The sequence below is a fragment of the Onychostruthus taczanowskii genome, unplaced genomic scaffold, assembly GCF_017590055.1.
Source record: "Onychostruthus taczanowskii isolate IOZ18803 unplaced genomic scaffold, ASM1759005v1 scaffold16, whole genome shotgun sequence".
Classification (NCBI taxonomy): Eukaryota; Metazoa; Chordata; class Aves; order Passeriformes; family Passeridae; genus Onychostruthus; species Onychostruthus taczanowskii.
In genome coordinates this window covers 10,803,571-10,828,552 of record NW_024498795.1, presented here as the reverse complement: position 1 = coordinate 10,828,552, position 24,982 = coordinate 10,803,571, and the positions used below count along the sequence as shown (strand labels likewise).

Genomic DNA, 24,982 nt, shown 5'->3' with positions numbered 1-24,982 from the left:
TCATTCACTTTAAAGACAGACAAAACTTAGGGCCAAGTAGGACCCAGTGATGGGAGTCTTCTTACACACACAAGACCATTACAACACTCGAAAGTTATACTCCATTAATTTCCCTGTCTTGTAAAAAAGCAGGCTAGTGCTTGGTGGGAAACTCCATAGAGATCTTTCATGTTTCATGGCTACATGGACACAGGTTGGGTTAGCTCCTGTCAGATGATCTTAAAACGAGTGAGAAACCACCATGACGGGCAAAATGAGAGCTTCAGATTTACAGAACACACCTTTTACAAGGTACCAAACTTGGATGCCAAACAAGGTCCCAAAGACTCTCTGCAAAAGCAGATCAGTGCTTCACAGTTCTGCTATGCTTGTTCCTCAGCAGTCAACTCTGCCCTGTTGCTGTGGGCCTCCACGTGAGAACAACTCTCAAAAGCTTTGGTTATTAGTAAGACAGCTATGCTGACTGAGGGTACTTCAGTCTGACTACAAGGCAAAAAAAAAAGGCCTGAAATTAGGAAATTAAAATATATGAGGATTTCACTGTAGAGTGCAAGAGGGAGTTGCCCATTTGCTGCTGTGAATGCTGCTGTGGCTGCTGTCCTGGAAAGGACTGCTGTCTGCCTTTTCAGGGCCCTGCTTGATGCTGTACCTGCAATCAGCAGCCTTACCTTGACAGGCAGGGAACGAGTGGTGGCCAGGCTGGCAGCTGTCACACTGAAGTCCAGCGACCCCTGAGCGACAAAGACACCTCCCAAGAAAATCACAGACTTCAGGCTCGGTACCCATCAAGTTACATTCACACACTGCCAATGAGAAAAGATATTTCAGAGGCAGCCTCTGCACAGGCTCTCCTTTCATATTTCTTGAAATAAAAACACATTTGAAAAAAATAGCAGTAAAAGCAACTTCCTGTTCCCTGATGCTCAACAGGATGACAATTTTCCCATCAGATTTATATGGATTCATAACAGCTTTTATTGACTGCTCACATCTATAACAATTCAGGAACAAGGAAAACATTAATGAAAGAGCAAGGAAGGTGGCTCAAAGTTCAATTATCGGTGTCAAAGCACTACATTTGGACTGGCTCCACTGAGAGTCTGATTTATCAATTCCAAGTGGTTTGCCAACAATTGAGAGTAGTTCCATCACTTCTGGGACTGAAGCGAAACAATTCATGGTTTAGATTTACAATCTCGGGTGGGAGTGGTCAATAAATGGTCTAAAAAGATAGTACAGAGACAGCTATTAAAGTTCTGAACCCAGTCAGTTTTATAGTATTGATTAGATAGGGTAGCTTTGTGCATCAAAGCGAGGTTGCAAACTCATATTAAGCACATTTTTTTTTAAAAAAAAACCTCCAAGGATATGTAACAGAAATATTTCCAAATTCATTCTAAGTTTAATTAATGTTACTAAATCCAAACACAAACTAGAGTCTGGCAGCTGCATCAAACAGCAGACAGCAACCAAGGAAACGGGAATTTTTAGATGAAAATCTCCCCTCATCACATTATTCTTCTTTGACTTTTGTGAGTTTTGGGAGAGCCTGTTATGAATACATCTCCATGGCAAAATAACTTCATCCTTCAGTATAAAACTTGGTGGTTTGGATATGCTTGCCAGAAGGGAATGTTTGGCTTACCCTGGCAGAAGGGATACTGAAAATAGCCAGCTGCACAGGTATCACAGGAAAAACCCCCAAATCCAGTTCGACATCTGCACTGCCCAGTACTTCTATCGCAGTCACTGCCCAGCACTCCTGCACCGTGGCACTGGCATGCTGAAGAACACATTTGTAAAGAAAACATTTGCAGTATTATGATCTTAAAGTTCTTATTTCCCTTGGAAGCCAAATGTTGGCATTTATCCTGGAGTACTCCAGGCTCCAAGTGTCAAAGAAACTACGCCACTTAGACACTGGGGGCCAAAATACCCTGGTTTGCAGCCTCCTTCTAGTTCAAACAGGAAAGGAAAAGAAAAAACAATGAAGTGAGTGCATATAATCCCAGAATTCCTTGTCATTTTGCAGAGAAAAATAAATCAGTACTTAGTAAATATTACTCTTGAACAAAAATACTCTATTTGTATGAGTCTTACATGCAAAATCTCATTCAAAAAACTCACAATCTGTGATTGTGCTTAGTCTGAAAGCAAAAATTTACAACTTCTACTAAAACTTCCACTTAGAGGCAGCTGCCTTTCTTATGCCTTCAAATTCAGATGCTGCTCATTGAAAGGGTAAAGAGCTCAAGATCCGTTTTCTCCTGTTATATTTATTCACTTGCCTTGGGATATTTTTCCTCATCCTTTAAAAAATTTGTGTGAGAAGGGGATATGCAACAAAGAATACCCAGAGGCCTACCAGGGCAATTATTTTGGATGCTGTACCAAGGCAAAATGCATTATATGTGTGCTAGTGATTAAGCACTAGCTGTGATGATGTCTCTGTTGTGCAGAATGATAATATAGGTTAAAAAACATAAGCCCACCAAGAGAACCATTCTATGGATTTCAGGCAGCAGGGCTAACAAGAAATACAAAGCTTTCTTAGAAATCAAAGTCCTTCACTGCCAAGGGCAACGTACTATTTGCCAGGTGTGAGACAACAAGGCTAGCCAACCTCAAAAAAGAGATTTACACCACAAAGCAGTGGTTGTCATGTCAGAAAGTTGTACGTGTCAGAAAGTCTTGATGGATCTATTCTTAAGTGCGTCAAACAAGATGGTCAGCTCCTCCTGCAGATGTTGGCCAGAGGCTTGCCAAAGTTATTTTGATCCATAACTCCTTCTGGAGCTAGCCCACCTAACTGTTTGGTATAAACATGACAGTATGATAAACTTTTGGCAAGAACAAAGGTTGTCTCGAAAGATAAATACCAAGAGGCAAAATTACTAACTACAAATCAACTAAATAATTCTATTATTCTACAAAAGAGCAGGCACCACTGAAACAGTGAAAAATAGCAACATGGGGGAAAAACTGGGGAAAAACTACGAAGAACTTGCCTATTATGTCACCAGCCACAGCATCACTTGGAATTGAAGAAGTAGAAGGATACACAGGAGTATCTTTAAAACAAAAGAAACAACAAGGATCATTGGAAACAAACACATTAAATTAATTAAAAATCTCGACAAACAATAAAGTTATCTACCATTGATACAGAGAGCATGATATTCATATAACTCTAGTAACCAACTTCAGCTTAGTTTTCTTAGGAAAGAGGTAAAAAACATTGCAATTTGATTCCCAATCCAGATAAAAGGTTCCCTTCTCAAAAAAGCAGTATGAAAGGCCAGACTCCATTTGGAAATGCCACTGGGTTGTTTTCCTGCTCCTTATCCTTTTGTGCAGTCTTTGTTACACTAGACATCATTGAGAATTATCTAAAGATGTTCGTATTTATTTCACATTTCCTGCTTCTAGCTGAAGGTCCATCTCCTTCCAGGTGGCATTACCACCTGCTACACGAACTGCCATAATTTGTGATGTGTACTTCTTAGGAGCTTTTATTTGAGAGTCCTCCAGACTGTCTTTCCCATTCTTAAATTTTCTTGCATTGAGATGGGATCCAAAGTCAATGAGCTACACATATCAGTGGGACTCAGATCAATATCTCCCTGAGCTGAACTAATTTTAAAATGTCAGATTTCAATCAAGATGTATGAGATGTGATAATCTAGAATGCAGTGTACAGAGAGGGTTCTATCACAGCCATTCAATTCAAACAACATTCTATTTTCATAGGGCTTTTTTTTCCTGTGTTTTGTATTGTTTTCCCTCTTCTTGTGCTTCTATTGTGGTACCTTTCTTCTAATCAGACCTCAGAATTATGAGAATACAGCACAATCTCTGTTTTTCAAGTCACTGTCTTTTTGTTAAATAACCCAACTCTCTTCATTATTGTAACAACTGATTTATCAGAACACAAATACGTGAAGCTGCAATACCAGATGCTTTTTAACCAAGTTCAGAGCAATGAACACCATTAGTTCTTTAATGCACATTTAAAATACAGAAAAAGCGGCAATTTTACTTGTATACTTACAGACACAAAATGGGTAACCATAGAATCCATCAGCACAGAGTTCACAGTGGTCTCCCTGGAAATTCTGCTTACAGAAGCAGCGGCCAGACCCTTCCTCGCAGCCATCTGCATGCTCCAAGTTACAGCTGCAGGCTAAGTAAAAGTACCAGCAATTAGGCATTCTTTGGAAAACAATCAATTTGCCTTTTACAGCAGTGCACAACGGCATTGGAACAACAAACCTGCAGATGTGAATGACTCATTATTTAAAGAGTTAACATTTCCCAAGTACTTGCATATCTCCAATGTATCCCTTAAAAGCAAAACCCATATTATTTTCTTAGAGCGTTCAGGAGTTTTTAATTCCAAAAGCTGCATGTTGTTCCTCCACAGCAATTTTTCTGTGGCAACCACTCATCTCTCTCCATGGTCTCGGCTAAGGACCACACTATTCACCTTCATTTACACACTACATGCAACACCATTACCACAGCTCTGCTGACTTTGCACTCCTTTCAATCCTCAAACACAACTTAACTGTAGTTTCCTCCTGCCTGTCTCATGTCTCCTTCAGCCTCTTTGTAATCCAGCACTTTCCACTTACCTATACTCAGCTCTTTTTCAAATGTTCTATGAGTAATTACCCTATTGCACCACTTATTAGTCGATAAGCACTGCGTGAGATCAGAGTAGTGATCCTTGTGACCTTTTGAGCTATAGAATAAAATTTTCAAGTGACCAAGGGTCAAAGGCTAGCTCATGGGTACGGCAGAGAGCTAAGCGAAACACGATCACGAGAACGGCAGATGAGAAACGGCTTCCCAGGGGTCCTGAGATCCTCTCCCTCTGGGGTGTGTAGCAGCATCCCAGGTTTCCATGATCCTGTCTCCTCTGTACCCTTTTATGGCCTATTTTCTATCTTTCTGCTGTTCTCAATATGCTCATATGACACATAAGTTGATAAGAATATAATTTAAAAGGTTGAAAGCAACACAGAAACTCATTTGTAGCTCTTCTCCAACATCTTTTGCCCACCCTTTCATTTTTTCTTCCCTAAAAGACACATCTTGTGCCTTGATTACAGCCCAAAGCCCTCAAGCCACCAGGAGAAGATACTCCACAGAGAAGGACTCACGTATGCAACCATCGGGAGCTCTCACTGGAACACCGTAAGGACGATAGTAACCTTTTGCACACTTCTCACAGTTAATCCCAGCTGTGTTATGCTGTGCCAAACAAAACAAAAGGATAGTACAAGATAAAGAGAGGAACCTGGAAGAAGTAAGAAACAACAACATCCTTTATACTGTTTCTACATACAGCTAAGAAGGGGAAGAAATTGAGTATGACTGCAATAAAGAATCAATCATCATGTAGTGTTCTTTAACCACCTGTTCTCTACAGGGTTCTGGATCATGGTATTCTCACATACAGCAGCTGAATCTTTTATTTAAAGCACTATAAATCCCTCCTCCAACTAAAAAAAAAACCTTTGAAAAAACATCTCTTTACATCATAAAATATCTCTTTTTAGGCTACTTTCTTTTCACCATGTATATATTGTTTAAGAAACTGCAACATTAATTTTTTCTTATACTACGTATTAATTTTCTGAATATCTTGTGTCAAAGATCAGCAAGACCAGAAGAAACCAAAAACTGAACAGTCCAGCCAGCACAAAATAAATTTTCCACTAGAAAAGTATATGTCCCTATAAATATGTGGTTTAGGCACACCAGAAGAAGAAAAAAAAACCAAACCAAACAAAAAAAAAAAAAAAAAAAAACAACCAAAAAAAAAAAAAAAAAACCAAACCAAACAACAAAAAAAAAAAAAACAAACAAAAAAACCCCAACCAACCAACAACAAAAAATCCTAAGTAATTTGAACTAGAACAGTGATGGCAAGTGGAAGTTGAGTAAATCATGGTCACAAGGCACACTGATGAGTTCACAGACATAAGAGCCAGGGAACCAGAACAGGAAGCTCTGCCCTGGAGCAACCAAAACATTTCCCCCAGCTCCCACTCTCTGTTTAGTTCCTCATTAGGGGGTGTTGCAATTCAGGACTGAGCAGGGACACAGCATTTCCTGGATGGACTGGTGAGCAGCCCATGAGCAGGGCACTCAGGACTCTGCATGTTCTTCAGTGGCTACTGGAACTCACTCCAGTGGCACATCAGCGGCCCCAGCCCAGACAGAGCTTTGGGAAGATGCCAGAAGGACAATGCAGCAGGATGCAAGTAATCCAGAAGTTATATTCAATGTATGAAAGACAAGCAAACAAGTCAAACAGCAGAATTACAGTTCTAGGCTTCTGAAAAGCAGATTTGTCCTTGCTCAGAGAGCTGCTTGACAAGATCCTGTGTGAAAGTGTCCTGGGTGGGAAAGGGGACCAAGAGAATTGATTCTCATGGACAGCCTCCTTAGAACTAGAACAGTTCTTTCCAACATGCAAGCATGGCAGAAGGTCAGCACTGATAAACACATCTCAAACTCAAAAAGAAAGTGCATGGAAAGTAGAAGCAGGGCAGGCTACTTGGTGGCAACACAAAGACATTGCCCAAATATGCAGTAATGGAGTTAAGAAAGCCAAAGCTTAGCAGAGTTAAAACTAGCAAGGAAGGTGAAGTGCAAAAAGAAAGACTCCAAGAGTAGAGGAGTAGCAAAAGAAAAGCCAATGAGCGTACAGGCCCATTGTTCAGAAGGGGAAGGAGAGCCAGTGAAAAAATTTAGAACACACAAAGGACAGGAAGGTGATGTGACATAACCAGCATCATTTACACAGGGCAAAATATTCCCAAATCAACCTCATGGACCTCTGTGATACAAGAGGTGCTGTGGGCAGACCCACACAGATGGTGAGGGACTGACGCACATGACGTCCAAGAAGATGGTTGGGCTTCTTTAGCAGAGAAGGGTGAATTTATTGCTACCTACTACTACTGGATCAGAGAATACAGAGGGGGCGGACCCAGACCCCTATCAGAGGTGCACAGAAAAAGGATGAGAGGCAACAGGCACAGATTGGAACATGGAAAATTTCAATTAGATTTTAGGGACAAAATATGTCACGCAGGCAGTCAAACACTGAAACAGGTTGCCATGATTAACTGTGGCATTCCAATCTTTAGAGGTGTTCAAAGCTTGGAGGAACGAGTTCCTGAGCAACCTAATCTAATTAGACCTACTCTGAGTAGGATTGTGGGGTTTTCAGAGCTCCTTTGTCATCATACTCTAAAGAAACTGATTCTCTCTCTGTATGCAACACTTCATGTATATCACTTCTTCATGCAGGCATCCATTCCTAAGACTTTGCTTTTCCCTGACAGAAACAGAAAAAGCAAACTAGAATTCATGCCCATTGTCAACAAAAAAAAAAAAAAAAAAAGAAAGCTATAATTGGATTTAAACTCATTTAATCCAACTTAACTTCCACAAAATTAATTACAAACAATTCATATCAGTCATATAACAAGGATTTGTAGATTTAGAGTAATTTTGCTATTTTCTATCTTTGAAGCAGTATTAAAAGAAATGTTCTTTCATGAACAAAGAGCTGATAGAAAGGACCAACATGGCAAATCATCTAGACTGTATGAACAAAGTCCTGCACAGAAATGTTAATGGGAAGACAAAGAGCATTTCTTCTACTCATGTTAGTAAAAATAATGCTAATCTTCTGTCTGCCTTTTGGACAATATCTGATTGTTTTCCATATTCTTGCCACAATACAATCTACTCTGGATATTTTCCTTTTTTGTTGCTTGAATACAGCTGTATTTTAAAATGCACAACATGGTAATACATAAATCATGATGCATGCATTTCACAGGAACATAGAACTGATGATAATTTTCCTGCAATGCAAAATTCTGGTCAGCTGCTTGTCATATATCAGATGACTTGACAACAAAAGGAAGACAGACTCCCACGTAAGTCTGGATTTATTTAACCATGAGATCACTGAACCAATGAATGACTCAGGTTGTAAGGGACCTCAGGAGGTCAAGTAGCTCAGTCCTGCAGAGACAAGGCCAAGATTAGATCTTTATCAGAGTCTTATTTGATCTTTCCTCATAGATGTTGCCAGAGTAGAACAAAATCAGAACGAAAGAAATTCTTGTTCTTTCCAAGAATGCGTTATCTATTTGTGACAGACACAGTGTAAAGTCTCTGATTCCAAATTTACAACTTTTGATTCAATCCAGTGGAGCCTCTAAGATAGTTATGGAACTCATCCCCTCAGTATTCAGGGGAAACTGAGGGAATGACTTTGGTTGGCACAGAGGGGGAAGGTGCCTAATGGAGTTTTCCTCTACACAAAAGACAGAACCAACTCTTCTCACATCAGCACAGCACAAGCCCAAAAGCCAACTATCACAAGCTGCAATTGGGAAAATTCCTGCTGAACAGGAGCGTGATTAAGTGCTGTTAAAGATTACCCAGAGTGTGTGTAAAGTGCATTCTCAGAAACTAGCAGAATTCAACTGTGTGTTTCTCAGTGCAACTGGATACAATTTGCATCCAGCCTTGGTTTGAGCGGAGCACTAGTCCAAAAGGATTCCAGAGGGCACTTCTATGATTCTGTGATTTCCCAATATCTATAATTTTCCACCTTGGTGTAGTCTAGATCCTCCTTTATTTCTGCTGATGAGAGAGAGTCCTCTGTGTTTTGCTGCAGTAAGGAACCAGCTGGCTTGAGCTGGCATTTTATTTGGTTAATTTTACTTCCTTCTGTTAAGGAGGGAAATGGCAGACTTTGTAACAACAGGAAAAGAGAATCTTTATAGCTGATAAAATTGTTTGCTTTGATTGTGTGGTTTTATTTTGATCACACAGGACTGAGTATAAATATAATTTTTATTTGCCTTTTACACATTACCAAGCAATGTTGAACAAGGTAGATTATTTTCACACACCTTTTTCCACACTTGGAGTACAAGTAGTAACACCATCAGAGAAATGGGCCTATCTGGACTGGTCAGACCCAAAACTACTGGTGTGAACATTTTTTTGAACTGATCAAAATGACCTTTTTACCTGGCAGTTAATGCAGACTCCTCCACCTTCATAACGCCCATGGATGTTTAAGCTTGCTCGGCGCCAATCAACATCAGCATCATAGTAGCAATCAGTGGCATGTCCATGGCAATTGCAGGCTGAAAAAGTAATGTTCCAAGTCAGCTTTCTTTATAACGCTGGAATTTAGCAATCTCCAGCATTTACCTCCAGCAGAGGTGTAAAAGTGGATTAGATTTTTTTTTAATGTGTACATACACTCAGGCATGCTAGAGTACACCCAAATGTGCATATTTCCCTATAAACAACTGGATTTTCATATCAGAAATATAGTACAATGATATGGACATGAAGAAACTGTGCAGCTAGTCTTACCAGAGAAGGCAACAGTTGTACCACCTCAAAACTATATAGCAATGCATAAATGCAGAACTAGGAAGCTCTAGAAGAATGGCCACAGCAGTTTTTTTAATTACCAAAAACATACGCAAATGTTTATTTTGCCATGTCTCAAAAATACATCTGGACCAATGCTATGTGCACTCAACCTTTATTTAAAATTAACAATTATAGATAAGATACACACATTTCAATAAAAAAGACACACCAAAGAACTCTCATATTCAGCTGTAGCCAAAGATACACCAGCAAACTTGGCTCCAATATAATTCTGAGTAGAAACCAACCATAACAACAAACAAACAGAATAAACCAAAGGGCCATAAATTCATTCAGTGTCCTCTTTTTTTTTTTTTTTTCTGATTTGATCTTCCTTCTTTGCTGGAGAGGCAAATGGGAATAATTTTGAAAGAATGCAGGTAGCAAAAACAGGCTTCCCCAAGCATCTGGGTGCTAGGTGATCTTTTAATTACAGGAAATTCCTGAAGATATGACTTGATAAAGCTATTACTTCATGCTTAGGGAAACCCTCCCTTCATCTGGACCAGGGGACACAATACTCTGGAAGACAACGAGTTACAGAAGCTAAGGGCTCTGCCCCTTCTTCAGGATGAGGGAAGCACATGGGAGGCAATCCTTCCAAACTCTATTCCAAGTTCCTGGCACAACTGGGAGCATAATTCAGGGATTTTCTGTGTCTTGCTACACAATCATACAGACAAGAAAAGAGAAACTGGATCATTCTCTGCATTCTCCCTGTGCCTTTTTATCAGAAGAGTTGTGGAGAAGGAAGACTTTTCCCAGAAATTACCCACCACACAGTTGAGGAGGTGCCCTGCCATCAGGCTCCCTTATGGTCTGTTGACAAGACCTGGACAGGTTTCAAGACTGGGTTCCCTAGCCAGGATGCAACAGCCTATGAAGATCTTTGGGTTTTCTTAACCATAAAATTCCTCAAGAAAATAAAACATTACACAAATTAGATGCCGGCTCAAGATATTAAGTCAGAAAAGGAAAAAAAGGATAATATTATATATATATATATATGTATAATTGCAATGTAAATAAAACCTCCCTTGCCTCTAGGGTCAAACCACCTGTGAGCTACAGCTCAGCTATGTCTTCTAACAGCAATGGGAAATTATTTGCTCTGATTACAGTAGCGGCACTTTCACTTATATGGGAATAGAAACCTCTTCTACCTCATAAAACACCTTTTCACCTCTTTGAGCCATTTGCTGATCCATATGTACTGGGAAGCTCACAGCAAAATGCTGGGCTGATCCCTAAAAGCTCCCACCAACCTCTTTTACCAGTTTCTCTCACAGAACCTCAGGCCTCTGGAAAGTTGAATAAGGTTGTTTTAATTCCTTCACTTCTGGCTGCCAGCTGAAGAGGCCTGCACCTGGCAAATGCTCTCAACAAATCACCTCAAACCGCTAGGAGCAATCCATACTAAAAAGGATTTTTTTTTCAGAGATTGTTAGAAATGAAGCGGTTTTGGCTCAGAATCTTGTAGGTGATCTTCTATACACTCATTCTTCAAAAACCATGACATTATTTATGCTCTTTGTCTCTTTTCTGGCAAAAAAAGTTTTCCTTCTAAAGAAGGGGACTTGAATGAGGTTTTCAAAAACTGTGTCCCAACATGCCTACCTCCTATCAAGCATTTTAATCACACAAAACCCCCTTCCCCCCTCCCAAGTCGTAGTACTGCAGTTTTAATTAAACAAGTCATCTCTTTATCCCTCAGAGTAATTATATAGGTACATCTCTGGCTTTCAAATAAGGTTCTCCTGTTAAAGAGTTTGTACCCACTGGCTATACTGCTCTCAGGAAAGGCAGATGAGAAAAATACATCAGGCCAGACACAAAGGGAATGGTTGTGCACAGAGATTGCAATGCTCTGCACCGCCACACCTGGCTTCTACCCAGGGGATAAAAAATGCCCACATGTGACAGTACAAACCCATCACCAAAACAGGGTCCCTGTTGTCACTTCCTTTAAGAATGAAACACAGGGAGAGTGGGAGAAAGGCAAACGAATGGGCTTCTCCAGCTTGACTACTCAGTCTGTAGGGCTAACGTCCTCCAAACGCCCAAACACAAGGATGGGAAGACGTACAATTGTGGAACCACCAGGATCCCCCACTACAAACACCTTTGTGCCACTGGCACAGTGAGGGGCAGCTCTCGCCCTGAGAAGGGAGGGCAGCTCAAGCACGCATAAGCAGTGGCAGCCTCAAGCAACCTCTCTGCAATCCAAACACCAAGAGGCCAGGTGATGTAAAGGAACATTTTGGAGCTTTACAAGGTGCCTACAGTCTCTGCTCTGCTTGGAGACCTGGAGTCTGTCACCAGACAGGTATGACTGGGGAGAAACGTTGACTCAGTGCTCCACAAAAAGTCTTCTACTTTTCTCAGGTCATATTCTCACACAACTTATTACTTTCACTGTTTAATAAGAAAGAAGAACATAAATAATATTCACTGCATTTTTGATTCTTTATTCCTGTGTGGAAAGCATTTTCTCTACACAAATAAAAAAGTGTTAAAGCATGCTGGTTATGTTCCATGAACATGTGTGCTACACCTAATTCCCACGCTCTTGTCAGTATCTCTTTTAAGCCACCATCTTTTTGGCTACTCACGTTCACATATGTTTGTGCTCCCAGCTGTTGCAGGTTGCCACTGTTTCTGATTATATCCAGGGCAGCAGTGATCACAGGTTTCCCCACAAGTATTATGCTGACATTCACATTGAAACCTACAGAAATAAAAGCCTCTTAATGAAGCTGGGCTTAAAATTTATCTCTTAAGTTTCTAAATAAAAAATAACTTTTTCTTCATTTTACTGCAGTCCAAGACTTACATAGAGTAGGAAAAAGATAGGACATAAACCTCACATGCAGAGAAGTCAATCAGTAAGACTAGAATGCTTTGGAATTTTCCTAAAATTCTTCAAGATTGATTACTTTAATAATGTGATTATGACTTTATTAGAACACATTACTTATAGAAAATGTTTATAATTGGATTCCATAGACTTGGTTATGAAACTATTGTAGAATATTAAAGCAAGTTGACACACAATAGTTTAGGATGTATCTTGTTTTAACTTTGTTCCAAGGCTCAAGCTTGTTGGCCTACAGTAATCAAAATATTTATCACCTTTAAATGCATACCTTCCTAATTTTTCCATTATGCTTCACTTACAATAATATTATCAGTGTTTTTTGTAAACCAAGATTATAACTTGATCTTGTTATTTTTAAGACAGTGCACACAATTCACCAACAAAATGTAGGAAGATTTTTGATTTATTTAGCTGAATAGCCTACTTAAAAGGCAGGGTCTAATTATGAGCTAGGTCTTACCATCCTCCTGCACAGTAACTGAATACCAGGAGGAACAAAGGCCTTGGGACTCAGAAGGCCTTTTACAACATTCTTGTTTTATGTATGTAATAACACATGTTTTACGTATGTATGTAACACAAGGGCAATAAAACTTTCCAGCATAATCATCCTATTTGCATAGATTTCTCACTTTCTTTACTTATTTTTCTGTAGCACAGACACATGGAATGGAAGCACCCATCTCCCCCACTTAATCTTCATTAAAACATAACTGAAAATATGGCATCATCCTGATAAAACTTTGTTTTAATGCCATCACAGATAAGAGCAACAGCTGGTTTAAAGCAGGTTTTTAAAATATGTATGAAACAGGGTGCTTATTCATAGCTACTTCCCTGCAGCAGGCAAGCCAAGAAGCCTGATCTAACTCCTTGTGAAATCAACATAAAGGTCACAAACTTGACAGGGAAAGGGAATACCCCATTCAGTTTGCTTTGATGTTTTTACAGTAGTGACCTAAAGCCATTGGATTTTGCATGAGCTCAGTTATAGTGCTCAATATCTCCACAAAGTCAACTGATTTTGTGTTGTTATCTTATCATTTACTTCCATACCTTCTCAGTGATTTCTCATGGGCAGCTCCTTGCAGCACTGACTCCTTCTTCCTCGCAGCACAGCCAACACATTCCCGCTCTCCTCTCACCCAGCGAGCCCACTATTTTTATAGCACTCATCCTTATTGGACACAGCTGTGGCCTGTTAAGGGCAGGCCTGTTCCTAATCTTTGGTAATTGGCCCAGCTGCAACTCCTCAGGGGTGAGATTGCCTTCTGCACTGTCTCTATTCTCTTACATTCTATCCCCCCACAATTTTGTTCCTGAGTTGAATTTCTAATTCCTGATGTAAGAAGGTGCCATCAACTCATGTCTGATGATATCATCATCAGAAGGTGATGTTCAACTCAAAGAACTAGGGATTTCTAAGAAATTATTCAATCTGCGGAACTTGTATTTCAATTAAAATGAAAAACCTAACCTAAAAAAAAAAAAACCTAAAAATTTTCTATTATTATCTTTCACATACAATCACTCTTGACATGTTCTCTTGCTAATCATTAACAGGTTCTATTTTTTTTTAATATAAAAACAAAAATCCCTGTAAAACTACGTAATTCTATAATAAGAAAAGGTCATTTGAAAGCACTCATGTATTGTTTTTCTCAGATAAATGTCAGGCTCCATTTACTTACTGGTATTGATTTTCAGCACTCTTTGCATTACATACTTCAGCATGGCCATGACAAACACATCGACCACCAATACTGATGTCCTTTATACTGTAGTAATACTGTGGAACAAACACAAGAAATATCTAGAGATCTTTCCTTGCTTATATTTTGTCAGAAATATCAACATCAGGTTTGCTAGATTTGGAAGGTCTCAAAAATTTGCACTCTCCTTTAGGAATTTAATAAAACACTTGAGATTTCATTCATCTATTCTACAGCCCATGGCCAGGATAACACCAGAAGTTCCTCACACTAAAGCTGTGCTGCTTGCCAAGTAAACTGCCTTCTGCATTCACCTCTGCCTGTGAGCAACGTCTTAAAATTTACTTAAGGCAGCAAGGGTGCTTGACGGGAGTGCTGTCACATAACTGGAATAGCTTTATGTTTTTCAGTGCAGGCATTTGTGTGGTGCCTCACCCCAGGGTTTCCTCCAATTGTTACTGAATCTTCATTTTAAATGAAAATGTTAAAAATAGCAATACAATATGAAGTCTGAAATCTCTGTGAGTATATGAATTTCTGTGTGGTGTTCCCTGTATTTCCTTATATTTACCCACTGAATGGGAGTGGAACTCTGGCCTTCAAGCTCTTGGATAGCCCAAAATGCATGGAAAACACCTAGGCATCTCAAATGATTTGTGGAAAGAGAGCAACTTTCAAGCACAGCCTTTGATTTCCATTCCCTCATAAACTCAGGTACTATTTTTTGAAAACCTTCTGTGAATAAATATCAGAAAGTAGTGCCAAATAAAGTTGAAGAGATTTAGTTCCTCAGTTCTGCATAAGATAGTTTAGAATAATTTCGCTTTGGCTCTTTATAGCTCCCATGATGCACTCAGGTTCCTCCCACACTGGAAAGCAGGGAATGAAAATGGTCTGTTACAAAATCATTAATCATTACTGCCCCTCCATAAATCCACGCTGGCCCAGTTACCTTCTTGTCTCAAACAAACCTGAAGAAAAATACGGGGATTTCAAGGTGGGTCAACGCAAATCTCATTGTCTGGATGATGCAAACTTAAAACATTCAGACCATTTTTTGGTCCCTAGCACGCTGGGTATGATTGTTGGGTATTTACACCTCAGTGGCAACAGCACTTACTCTGCGAGTTACAGTGGGGTCCCGCTGAGCTTTGGATATCAAGTGTCCAAGAAGAGTATTAGTTCTGAGAAAACGCAGGCGGATGTTTGTTGCCTTTGTGAATTCTTGAAGGCCAGGGGAATAAGTGAAGTTTTTTGCTCCTGGGCGGCCATTTACCAAAGATACTACAATCTAAAAAAGAAGTAAGCACATTCTTGTTAAAATATATCAACTCCAAGTGCCAATAGCAGCATAAAGAAGACTTAATAGAAGAATCCAAAAACTTACTATTGTTTCTGAACATATTTGCAATAACAATTAGGCATTTCATACTGAAGTCAGGATATTGGGAAAAATAGTGTTAGCATTAGAGACTCCTGTATTCTTACTATATATATAACAAATCAGAAAAAAAAAAAAGTGCCTCTATCTGTTTTGAAAACAGCAGGTACAGCATGCAAAAAGTACATTTTAATAGGAAAAAACAATAGGAATAGTTGCAAGTAGTTGTTTCAACAGTTGACAGTGTCAATGGAAGTTTACCCTGATTAAAAACATCAGATTTTGGCTCTTTCCCAAAGCACATTTATTTTTGGGTCAAGGCATAAACATTCCTGGAAAATATTATTGTTAACAGGTCCAGTGCCTGCAAGGATATTAATGGTCTTCTGGAAGAAAGTACACAGTGCTGCTTTAGAAAATCCCCTCACATGAAAGCAGGTTTCTCTGACTTCCAAAACAAGGGATCCAATACTTTTTTTATTTTTTAAAGATACAGCTGCCAGCAGCTCAGCAGTCATGAATCTCTACTGAATGAAAAACCTAGTTTGTATGTACAGGGCTCAGTAAAAGACTTGAATTCATTAATAACCATCCAGATAACAGATTTCTATTTTCAAATGGCTCCTATATTCTGAAGCACATAACAAGGGTATGATGATTGTTCCAATTGCAGCACAATTCCTTTAGGAAAAATCATAGAGCATGTAATAGGGAATGGCACCAGCAGTGTTCTTCTGTGGAAATTATTCTTTACAACATCTGATTAGGAAAATTTTACAGATACTTTAACAAATAAGTTCTATTTTAATAGGAAACTCTAAATCCATCTGCTCAAAACTCTGAATAACTCTTGAGGAGTTCAGATCTGGATTCTAACAACATTAGGCATTAGAGCAGAATGCAGGAGGAGCCATAGCAAATTCAGGAGTTTAACATTCATTCAAGCAACGCAAGAATACAAGTCACAGTTCTGCCTAGCAAGGAACAATGGCTAAAATCAAAGCAATGTTTTCCAAATACTTTTATTATATTATAAACATGTAGATTTCATATATATATATATATAAACACTTTTTTTTTTAACAGCTACTATTTCTTGAATGGTAAATAGCTGTTTCTACAGCCTTTACTCACATGAGCAATTCTGCTGTACCAAGTTTGGCCATGCACATTGGAAAACCCAGAAAATGCAGTCAACACCTTCAAATGCACATGGCCATAGTAAGGTACACAAATTATGAAAAATATCAACACAGGTTTCCCTGAGCAGCCCCTAACCCCACAGGGAATGGTGAAAATTAGGAGTCAGGTCACGCTTCCAAAATCTCACTGAGGTTTAGGTTATGGACTTATTGATGGAGATTCAAGCAGCCATAGCTAAAAATTTGCTTCCAACTGAAGCACTACGAACTTCTGAAACCAGTGATGTTTGCTTACAGCATCACACATGCTTTCCTGAAAGCACCCACCTCTCCATTTTCAAGAGGCAGAATGCGAGAGTACTCGGTGGTGCACAGGACATCGCTGTCCCTCCTCACGGGAAGATTTGCTTCCTTTCCAAAGCGCTCCAAGCAATCTGCTCTCGAGTCTAGCCAAGCAAGAACAAAATTAATTTTATATAAAATAGACACTATTGTTCTAATTTAAATTACCAGAGAGGCGTCCCCTATGCTTTCAGGTAAATTCTCCCAATAATAGAGTAATAACAGTGATTGTGTCACTCAGCACAAAGTAACAGACATTTCTCAAAACAATAATCTGTCTTCCTAAGCAATTCAGTGGTGCCTGACAAGACATGGCACAGTATTTCTCATATCATCACCAGAAAAAAAAAAAGCTACTCCAAGATTTTGCATTTGTATTTCACTTTGATTTTTGCAGGAAATCCCAGGGTCCCAAGGGACGAAGGACACTGAAGTTCTGACATTCCCAAAACTCAAAAGAAACAAAACAAATCAGAAACTTATAAGAAAGTGAAAGATATCCATGCACTGAGATACACTTTCAAAATATCATACTCATATACTCCTACCACTAATTTATTGTGGCTAAATAAGAAAAGATAAACGATTTAACATTCACTGTCTTCTCTGCAGGTGAAATCTTCAGTAAGCCTGATGGTTTGATTTGCTGCTACTGAGGAAATGATTAAAGAAACCTGCCCCAAAAGACCAGCGACACAAGGATTGATACTTACAAGCAAAATATTGCCAGGGAGTGTAAGTTTTTCCAAAGTCCACAGATCTTTCCAAGACCCAGAGATCTGGACGAGGAGAATTTGCAAACTTGATAAGGATATAGGCAACATGGAAGAGCTGGTAACAGAATATACATAGACCTTGTCAGGAGCTTTTTTTGTGAACTCTATAAAAGCACAGCAATAAAAAAACTAATACAAATAAACATTTTTTCTGTAGTGAACACGGAAAAGGTTATTCTCTGCAGTTTCATTCCCACTAAAATCAGAGGCCAGATTCTCAGCTGGCTACTTCACCTGGCAATGTGCTCAAGAACATTAAGACATCTGCAAGAGGACTGTGTTAAATGCCATCTCCCACATTTCAGAACAGGTCTGTTGTGCAGCTGATTGACTGCCTGGGTGTGTTAAGGGTACAGTACTCAACATGGAAAAGTTGTATCACTCAACTAAGCTGCTTTTGCAGCACCCTGGTATATTGATGATGCATTCCAAACATGTAGCTAAGGTATATAAAAATCATGGAAAAGAAAATGCAAATACCTTTACACTGGGACTCCAATGGCTGATAATAATCCCAGCCACCCACTCCCTCATTTAGGATTATTTCCAGATGAATTTACTACTTGACAGACCTTCCAAGTAATGGAAGCAAGCCACCCCAGAGTTTGTGGGGATCAAATAGCACAGGAGAGATTGTTGTAACTGGTAGCTCATTCAGTGTCTGAAACAGCTCAAAGAGCTCCATCAGCTCAAGGTTCCCAAGGCCAAGAGTTTCATCTGGCTTCTTTAGGTGCTCATTGTGTACCACACAGAGGGCTCCCAAACACTGGAGAAGAAATGGGTCTTAAAAGACAGGAAGTCTTACTGTGTGCATCTTGGAATAGTTCACAGTCTGTCTGAAAACCAGAACATCAATAAAAATTACCTTTACACAAACAGCTAAACACAGATTGATTCTAAAGGCCATTTAAAAATTAAACCGTGGATGGAGCTGTCAATAAAAGTGAACCAATACTGAGGTACACTCAATATTAAAGTGAAGCTGCGCTGGAATTTCCCCCTCAACAACCTCAACTGAGAATCATCTGCTGGCAGGAGATTCTCACTTTGATGGGGGAGACTGCAGTCAGCAGTTTGTCAAGGAACTGCTGCCAGAGCCCCCACATCAAATACACCCAAGCAGTTTATCTTTGCTCATACCTCATAAATGTCATAACCCTGAAGCTAATACTTTGCAAAGTTTATTAGACTCCAAACCGCAAGTGCTTACAAGCTCTCAACCATGAACTGGGAACAGCATCTTTTGGCATGCCTGGCCCATTCAGCTGTCAGCCAGGAGCAATTCAATGGCTGTCACACCAACTGGGACCACCAAGAGGCAGATGCAAATGGCGAATAATGCAGTGAAACAGATACCTGGAAACACTTGTCCCTAAGCAGCTCTGCACATGACAATCCCACGGCTACACGCAGCCTCCATGCTCACACATCTATTTCAGACATCAGTTTCTGAATACCTGTGTACTGTATTCACAGTAGAAAGTAAAACCTCAAGGAGAAATGGGAGGAATTCAGGCACTTCATGGAGCATGTTCTCATGATAATAACTCACATCACAGAAGAAAAAAAATGAAAATTTTTTGTTGTGCATTCATTTATGTAGTATGTACAACTACTTTCCAGGGCTAGCCCCTGTTCTACACACACCAAGGCATCACTGCAGCAGGTATTGCACCTTGCAACCTATTTCAGAAACTTTTGCTTTGCTGAATGATGCTGACTTAGATCAGTGCAGAGAGAACCAGCAGGAAAATAACTCAACTTTTCTGTTAGTGCTGAAATTTCACCCACTGTTTAACACAGCCTGAAAAGCACCAGCTTTACCTCTGGAGATATTAAATTAGCGAACAGACATTATCTCCATAGGAAAAATTACTTATTAGACAACAACACTGAGCACAGTCAACATTCTGTTGACAGAGCCAGGGAAAAACCCAGACCTATGCTCTATGACTGCACATGGGGAGTAGCGCCCTCAAAATGCTGATAGAAAGTCTGATTTTAGCCATTGTCAGAAATAGGTGAATACTTTGGGGACAGTGGCAAGATTTGCTCTTACTGAGTTTCTGATACTCTTTGTCTGAGTAACTCCTGCTACTTCACTGTCAAGTTCCAGAGTAGAGATATTGGCCATACAGACATTACATGTATCACATCTGGTATGGCCACTCAGTGCAAAGATTAGTATCCTTCTAGAAAAGCATAATAGTTCTGAAACTCCTAAAAAAAAAAAAAAAAAAGTGCTTCCTGTTCTCACTTTTGTTCAGCTGAATCTCTCAAGGGTCATTTACCTGTTCAAACCAGGTTTGCACTGGCAGACAACATTAATACATTGTCTTTCTTCCCCTATGTCTTAAGATCCTTGGAAGTCCCATCTTGTCATGCGTTTAGCAAGTGCTGGTAACATTCCGTGTGTTGACTGATACAGATTCAGCCAAGACAAGTGGTTTAGAAAGCTCAAGAGGAAATAAAGGAAGCATATAGACAATGTCCTGCCTTTTCCAGAGCTCCACTGCTTGTAGTCACATTGTGGAGCAATTACAACAATGGCCTTATACCTATTTATCAAAATGTGTATTATATCAGGAACTCTGCAAGTCAGCCAATGCTTAAAGAACTGCTACCCAGCACCACTCCTTCCATATTTCCATGCAAATAAAAAATGGAAGGAAAAAAAAGAAGTATGGCAACTTCACAGTACATGCTGTATATGAAAACCTTCTATTTGCATTATGCTCTCCTTACATCTCTCAGTTTGAAACACTGCTCAGGTCTCTACAGGCACATTCAGAAAGGGAAAAGGGACAGGTCTGATAAAAATTAAATTAGTGTCAGTGAATGACAACATAGCAGCAAAACATAGTCACCACACCTATCACCTGCCCTGCTTCTGACTTGACATGAGTGTCTATGATCTGGTTTTGGCCTGGATCAAGGATGTAGAATGGCACTTGAACATCTAAACTTCCACTAAGATTAAATACTGACCCAGCTGATGAATGGTCTCTCTCCAGATCTGATGAGAGAACAACAGAAGAAAAATAATCCTTGGCTTAGCAAATAAACCCCATCTGAAGATAAAAGAGTAACCTTGCTGACATAAGACCTAGAAAAACAACGATTAAAGCCAATTTTAATCACATATTCTAAGCTAGCATTTCAATACTTTAAATCTTGGTCCTGACCGAAGACCTACCCTGAAAAAAGGCAGACTAAACTCAAAGTAATGTTCTCCTTCAGAAAAAAAAATAAAGTGCCTTAATTTTTGTAAAAAAAGTTTATTTGGTTGCTTTTAAGCCAAATTTGCTTCATAAACAACAACAATCTCTCAAAAGGAATGTTAAAACTGTAAGTCAACATTTTGGTATAGTTATATAATAGTAAAAAAATTTCAGAAAAAGTCCCAGAAATATGACAATCAAAATTCTGACCATTTTCTTATATTAATAAAGAACTGAATTTAAAAGTGGAAACAGCATTTTATTTCCAGTAATGGAAACAATGCACTCTGGAAAGGCATGCTCAAAAGAGGATGTAATACTGTAAGAGTCCAGCATCACATCCTGCTGTAATCCAGCACCACAGGTCAAACCTGATGGATTATCAGCAGCTGGAATTTAATCAATTCCACATTGTTGTGACCTTTTTTCTGTTCACTCAGGTTTGTTCAGATTTAAAATGTTCTAGAAGCCAATGGTCTTAAAGAATCACAAAAACCCAGAAATTTTTTTTAAAACTCATCAAGTAGAACGAACAAAATGCCCTCCTCATCTGAGAATGAAAATTAAAATTCATTATTATGCATTAACAATATTATATTATAAAGAGAGAGATTTCTATAAAAGCTTTTTCAGGTGACCTTAAGATGATATTAAAAAAGGTCATTTAAATTGATTGAGAGCTACATTGTACCATTATTGTTAATGATACAATATATGATACACACTGCTTATTTTAAACCAACAGAAAGAAAGCTTCCGGTTACCCACTGCATTCTCATGAGAATGCTAAAATTCTCAATAATATTAGTTTAAAATGTTTTCTCTATTTTCTTCTTAAAAGTTTAAACAACTCTTTACATAGCAAAATTTCCAAGATATTTTTGAATTCTAGAAAGCATAAAAAATGGATAAAAGCTAGATATGCATATATAAAGGTATAGCACATTTTCCTCCATTCCTGACACAAACTCAAACCAGAATACTAAAACACTGAGATGACTTGTTAGATGAGTGCTGGACATAAACTAGCACAAAAGAAGAAAATACACTATGTTCCAAACAATCATGATGTTGTGTGTTGCTTCTGTAGGAAGAGATTGTTCTTCCTTTTTGGCTCATAAAGAATAAAATGTCCTGGAATGTGGCAGTAGCAAGAATCCAACAAAATCTAGGTAGACCTAGATTTAGGTCTATCTGAGGCATTGTGTGGATCTTTAGATGCATTCAAGAAGATACCACAGCAATCTTTCTTCATGTAATTTGAATCTATTTCCAGCAGGGTGAAATTTCCTCAGACTATTATTGGCAGATACAGCTGCACGACCAAAACTTCCCTCAGCTTGGTATGGTTGTCATTGTACGTTTCTTTCATTGTCTTGAATAATGTGGTCGGTGTTGCAGACTGCTTAGAAGAGACAGAAATCCAATATGACTCAGTACAAAAATTAAACTTTTCAAAGGGAGGCTGATGCAGGAGAGGGATTCAAGGGGTGTGAACTGTGCTCAGCACCTGCTCCAGAACACACCTTAGTGTCACTGACTGCATAGGGTTGGTGTGTCCATGCCCACTGGTTTTCTGCTGTAACGAAGCCATAAGGTCTTGAGCATTGTTTCCTCTCAGAGACCAAGCCACAGAAGCATCAATCTGTCCAAATGAAATAAAATCCTGCAAACTCTGGCTAAAAGTAAAGGCTTTGATTTCTTGATGCTGCAAAGAGGGAAGCAGTCCTTTCATTCAAACATCTCAGTAGGACTTGAGGCACCGTGGCAAATTCAGGTACTGTATAAAACACTCCTGACAGTCAGTATTCATCCATGCCCAACCACGTATTTTGTAACATAGATGGTAATACAAAAACATGCCAACTAGAGAGAGATGAGCCAGCATTTCTGGAGTTGCCAGCTACTCTTCAGGGTATGTGGAAAAATAGCTGTGGCAGAGGGGCAGAGAAAATCATGTGTGGCTAGTACCTGAGAGGCGTCAGACCTCCTGAGTGTGTTCCATGCAGCTTAACTGAGTGCACATAGACACAGCAATGACTACACTGCACAAACAGTGACAGTGGCTGCAGAGGCTCCCACTGCACAGCATGCTGAAGTCATTCCCTGTGTTCCAGCTTCCTAGTCTGGGGTGCAGAAGCCAGGAATAAGCACAGGATTTCCAATGTTGTTCAGTTATCCCTGGCCATACTGCATTCACATCATGCTTTCCTTTAACCAGCCACTGATGCTGAAAAATGTCTTTAGTTAGGTGAGTCAGTGCCTCTGAAAAGGCCTCATAGACACATCTGGAGTTCTTTGTTCCGACCCAGTTGATGGCAGGACCAGAAGGGAGAAGCTCTCCCTAAATAGCAAGGGCTCTAGAAGGAAGAACTGCATCCAGAGACAAAACGATAGTCCTTTCTCCACATCCAACCAGTCTTTGGTCTTTTTGCCAAGGCTGCAGGCTCCTACATCAATGAGTCTTGGTTATTTTCCTGACATTTTTCATGCAGCCACTTTTCCATTAGGATTTGGACAAAGACCAACTCAATGCTTATAATTATTTCTTACATATGGCCTATTTCTTCACAGAACACTGAAGCTATTGATACGGGAAAGGACTTGTACGATTCAGCCCTCAGTTGTCCAGAAGAAAAATGTCTCCTTATGAGGGCTGCAGTCCAAAGTAGAAGGAACACAGTAGGACTGTCAACACTGGGAAGAAACCCAGGGAAGTGCAAAGGATTAGAGGCAACCAGCAGAGGTTCTGCTTTTACTAAGCTGGGTTAAAACTGAGGTATTTAGAACAACATATCACAAAATTCAAGTTACATATAGGAATGAGCATGGAAAGGAAGATGGGTGAAGCAGAAGTATAGACATGAAGAGAGGGAAGTGAGATCAGAGAGTGGAAACCAAGACCTTCCTAAAGGGATGCTGAAGAAGAGCCAAAGGAAGACAGAGTCAGAAAAGGACAGGAGAACAAGACTTGTGAGGTTTTCTCCTGTATATTTTCAGACTAATATCAAATTAGTATCAGAAATGCATTTTAAAACAGTGATGTGCAACTAATGCAAACATAAGAAAAAAATGCTGAGCCATTGAAGAGGTCCTTAATTAAAACTTTAAAAAAAATACAACACCTTCACTACAACTTTAAAGAAAACATATGAGCAAGAAAGAATGTATTTTAAGGTATTTCCCTTATTATGGCTGGTAGTTCAACTCTGGATGAGTCGCTTGTAGTGTGACCTAGGAATAAATGAAACATGTATTATGTGATCCAACTTTAAGATGATTCTGTCAGACAGACGAAACTTCATCAGATGAAGTTGTGTTACCCTAGAGTTCACAACTAGATGCATCTTCCTGTGGTATGAGCCAAAAATCACAACCAACTTCAAAGCATACTGTTCTACAGCACGATCCCAAATCAGCTTCCTGCACAAACTGAAACACTCAGAAACAGAGTTGTCTAATACAAAGGAACACTTCTGTGCTGCTAGCATCCCATCTTTGCATACTGTAGGGACAGTATCGCACCTTCCCAGGCTTAAGAGCCCCTCTTCTCCCCGGTGTGAGCCCGAATAGCAGAGGAGGGCTTGGTGCTGCTGTGGATTCAGAGCTGTGGAGGGGTTCCAGAGGAAGGGCTTTGTCTCGCTGCAGGCACAGCTCTGTAGCACTGCAGAAGCCTCGTGCAGTGGCTCTCATGCCCTAATCTGTAGGACTTCCCAGTGTTATCATAGAGGTTATGCAACTTCAGGCTAGAGCTGGGTCTGATTTCAGGGTCAGTGATAATACAAAGTATTCAAAAGCCAAGCACAATGAGTGCAATGGCTATTTTTGGGAGCTCAGTTCAATGCAGTTTGTGATAAATCTCCCTACAGAAGTAGTGAGTACAGGACACTATTTTACAGAATGACAATTAAATTAACTGTAACTTCAGAAACATTTTAAGTTACCATGTCAGTCTTTTGTAAGTTAAGAACAATTGGTTTTAGTTCTCAACAATTTATCCAAAGCTGAATAATATTCCAAGCAACAAATATTGTTTGTAAA

At 39.4% G+C, this 24,982-nt stretch overlaps 1 protein-coding gene across 1 annotated transcript in view; it reads right to left on the bottom strand.

Moving 5' to 3' along the window:
* LAMA3 (laminin subunit alpha 3) overlaps positions 1 to 24,982 on the bottom strand; it is a 106,966-nt gene that overhangs the window by 72,352 nt on the left and 9,632 nt on the right. Inside the window, exons 3-14 of the mRNA XM_041399271.1 lie at positions 17,658 to 17,775; positions 16,930 to 17,048; positions 15,200 to 15,370; positions 14,059 to 14,156; positions 12,102 to 12,217; positions 9,073 to 9,191; positions 5,166 to 5,256; positions 4,052 to 4,183; positions 3,009 to 3,071; positions 1,914 to 1,955; positions 1,646 to 1,783; positions 669 to 803 (exon numbers count right to left, since the gene is read on the bottom strand). Of these exons, the coding sequence (XP_041255205.1) occupies positions 669 to 803; positions 1,646 to 1,783; positions 1,914 to 1,955; positions 3,009 to 3,071; positions 4,052 to 4,183; positions 5,166 to 5,256; positions 9,073 to 9,191; positions 12,102 to 12,217; positions 14,059 to 14,156; positions 15,200 to 15,370; positions 16,930 to 17,048; positions 17,658 to 17,775 (1,342 nt within the window). The remainder of the gene's footprint in view (positions 1 to 668; positions 804 to 1,645; positions 1,784 to 1,913; positions 1,956 to 3,008; positions 3,072 to 4,051; positions 4,184 to 5,165; positions 5,257 to 9,072; positions 9,192 to 12,101; positions 12,218 to 14,058; positions 14,157 to 15,199; positions 15,371 to 16,929; positions 17,049 to 17,657; positions 17,776 to 24,982) is intronic.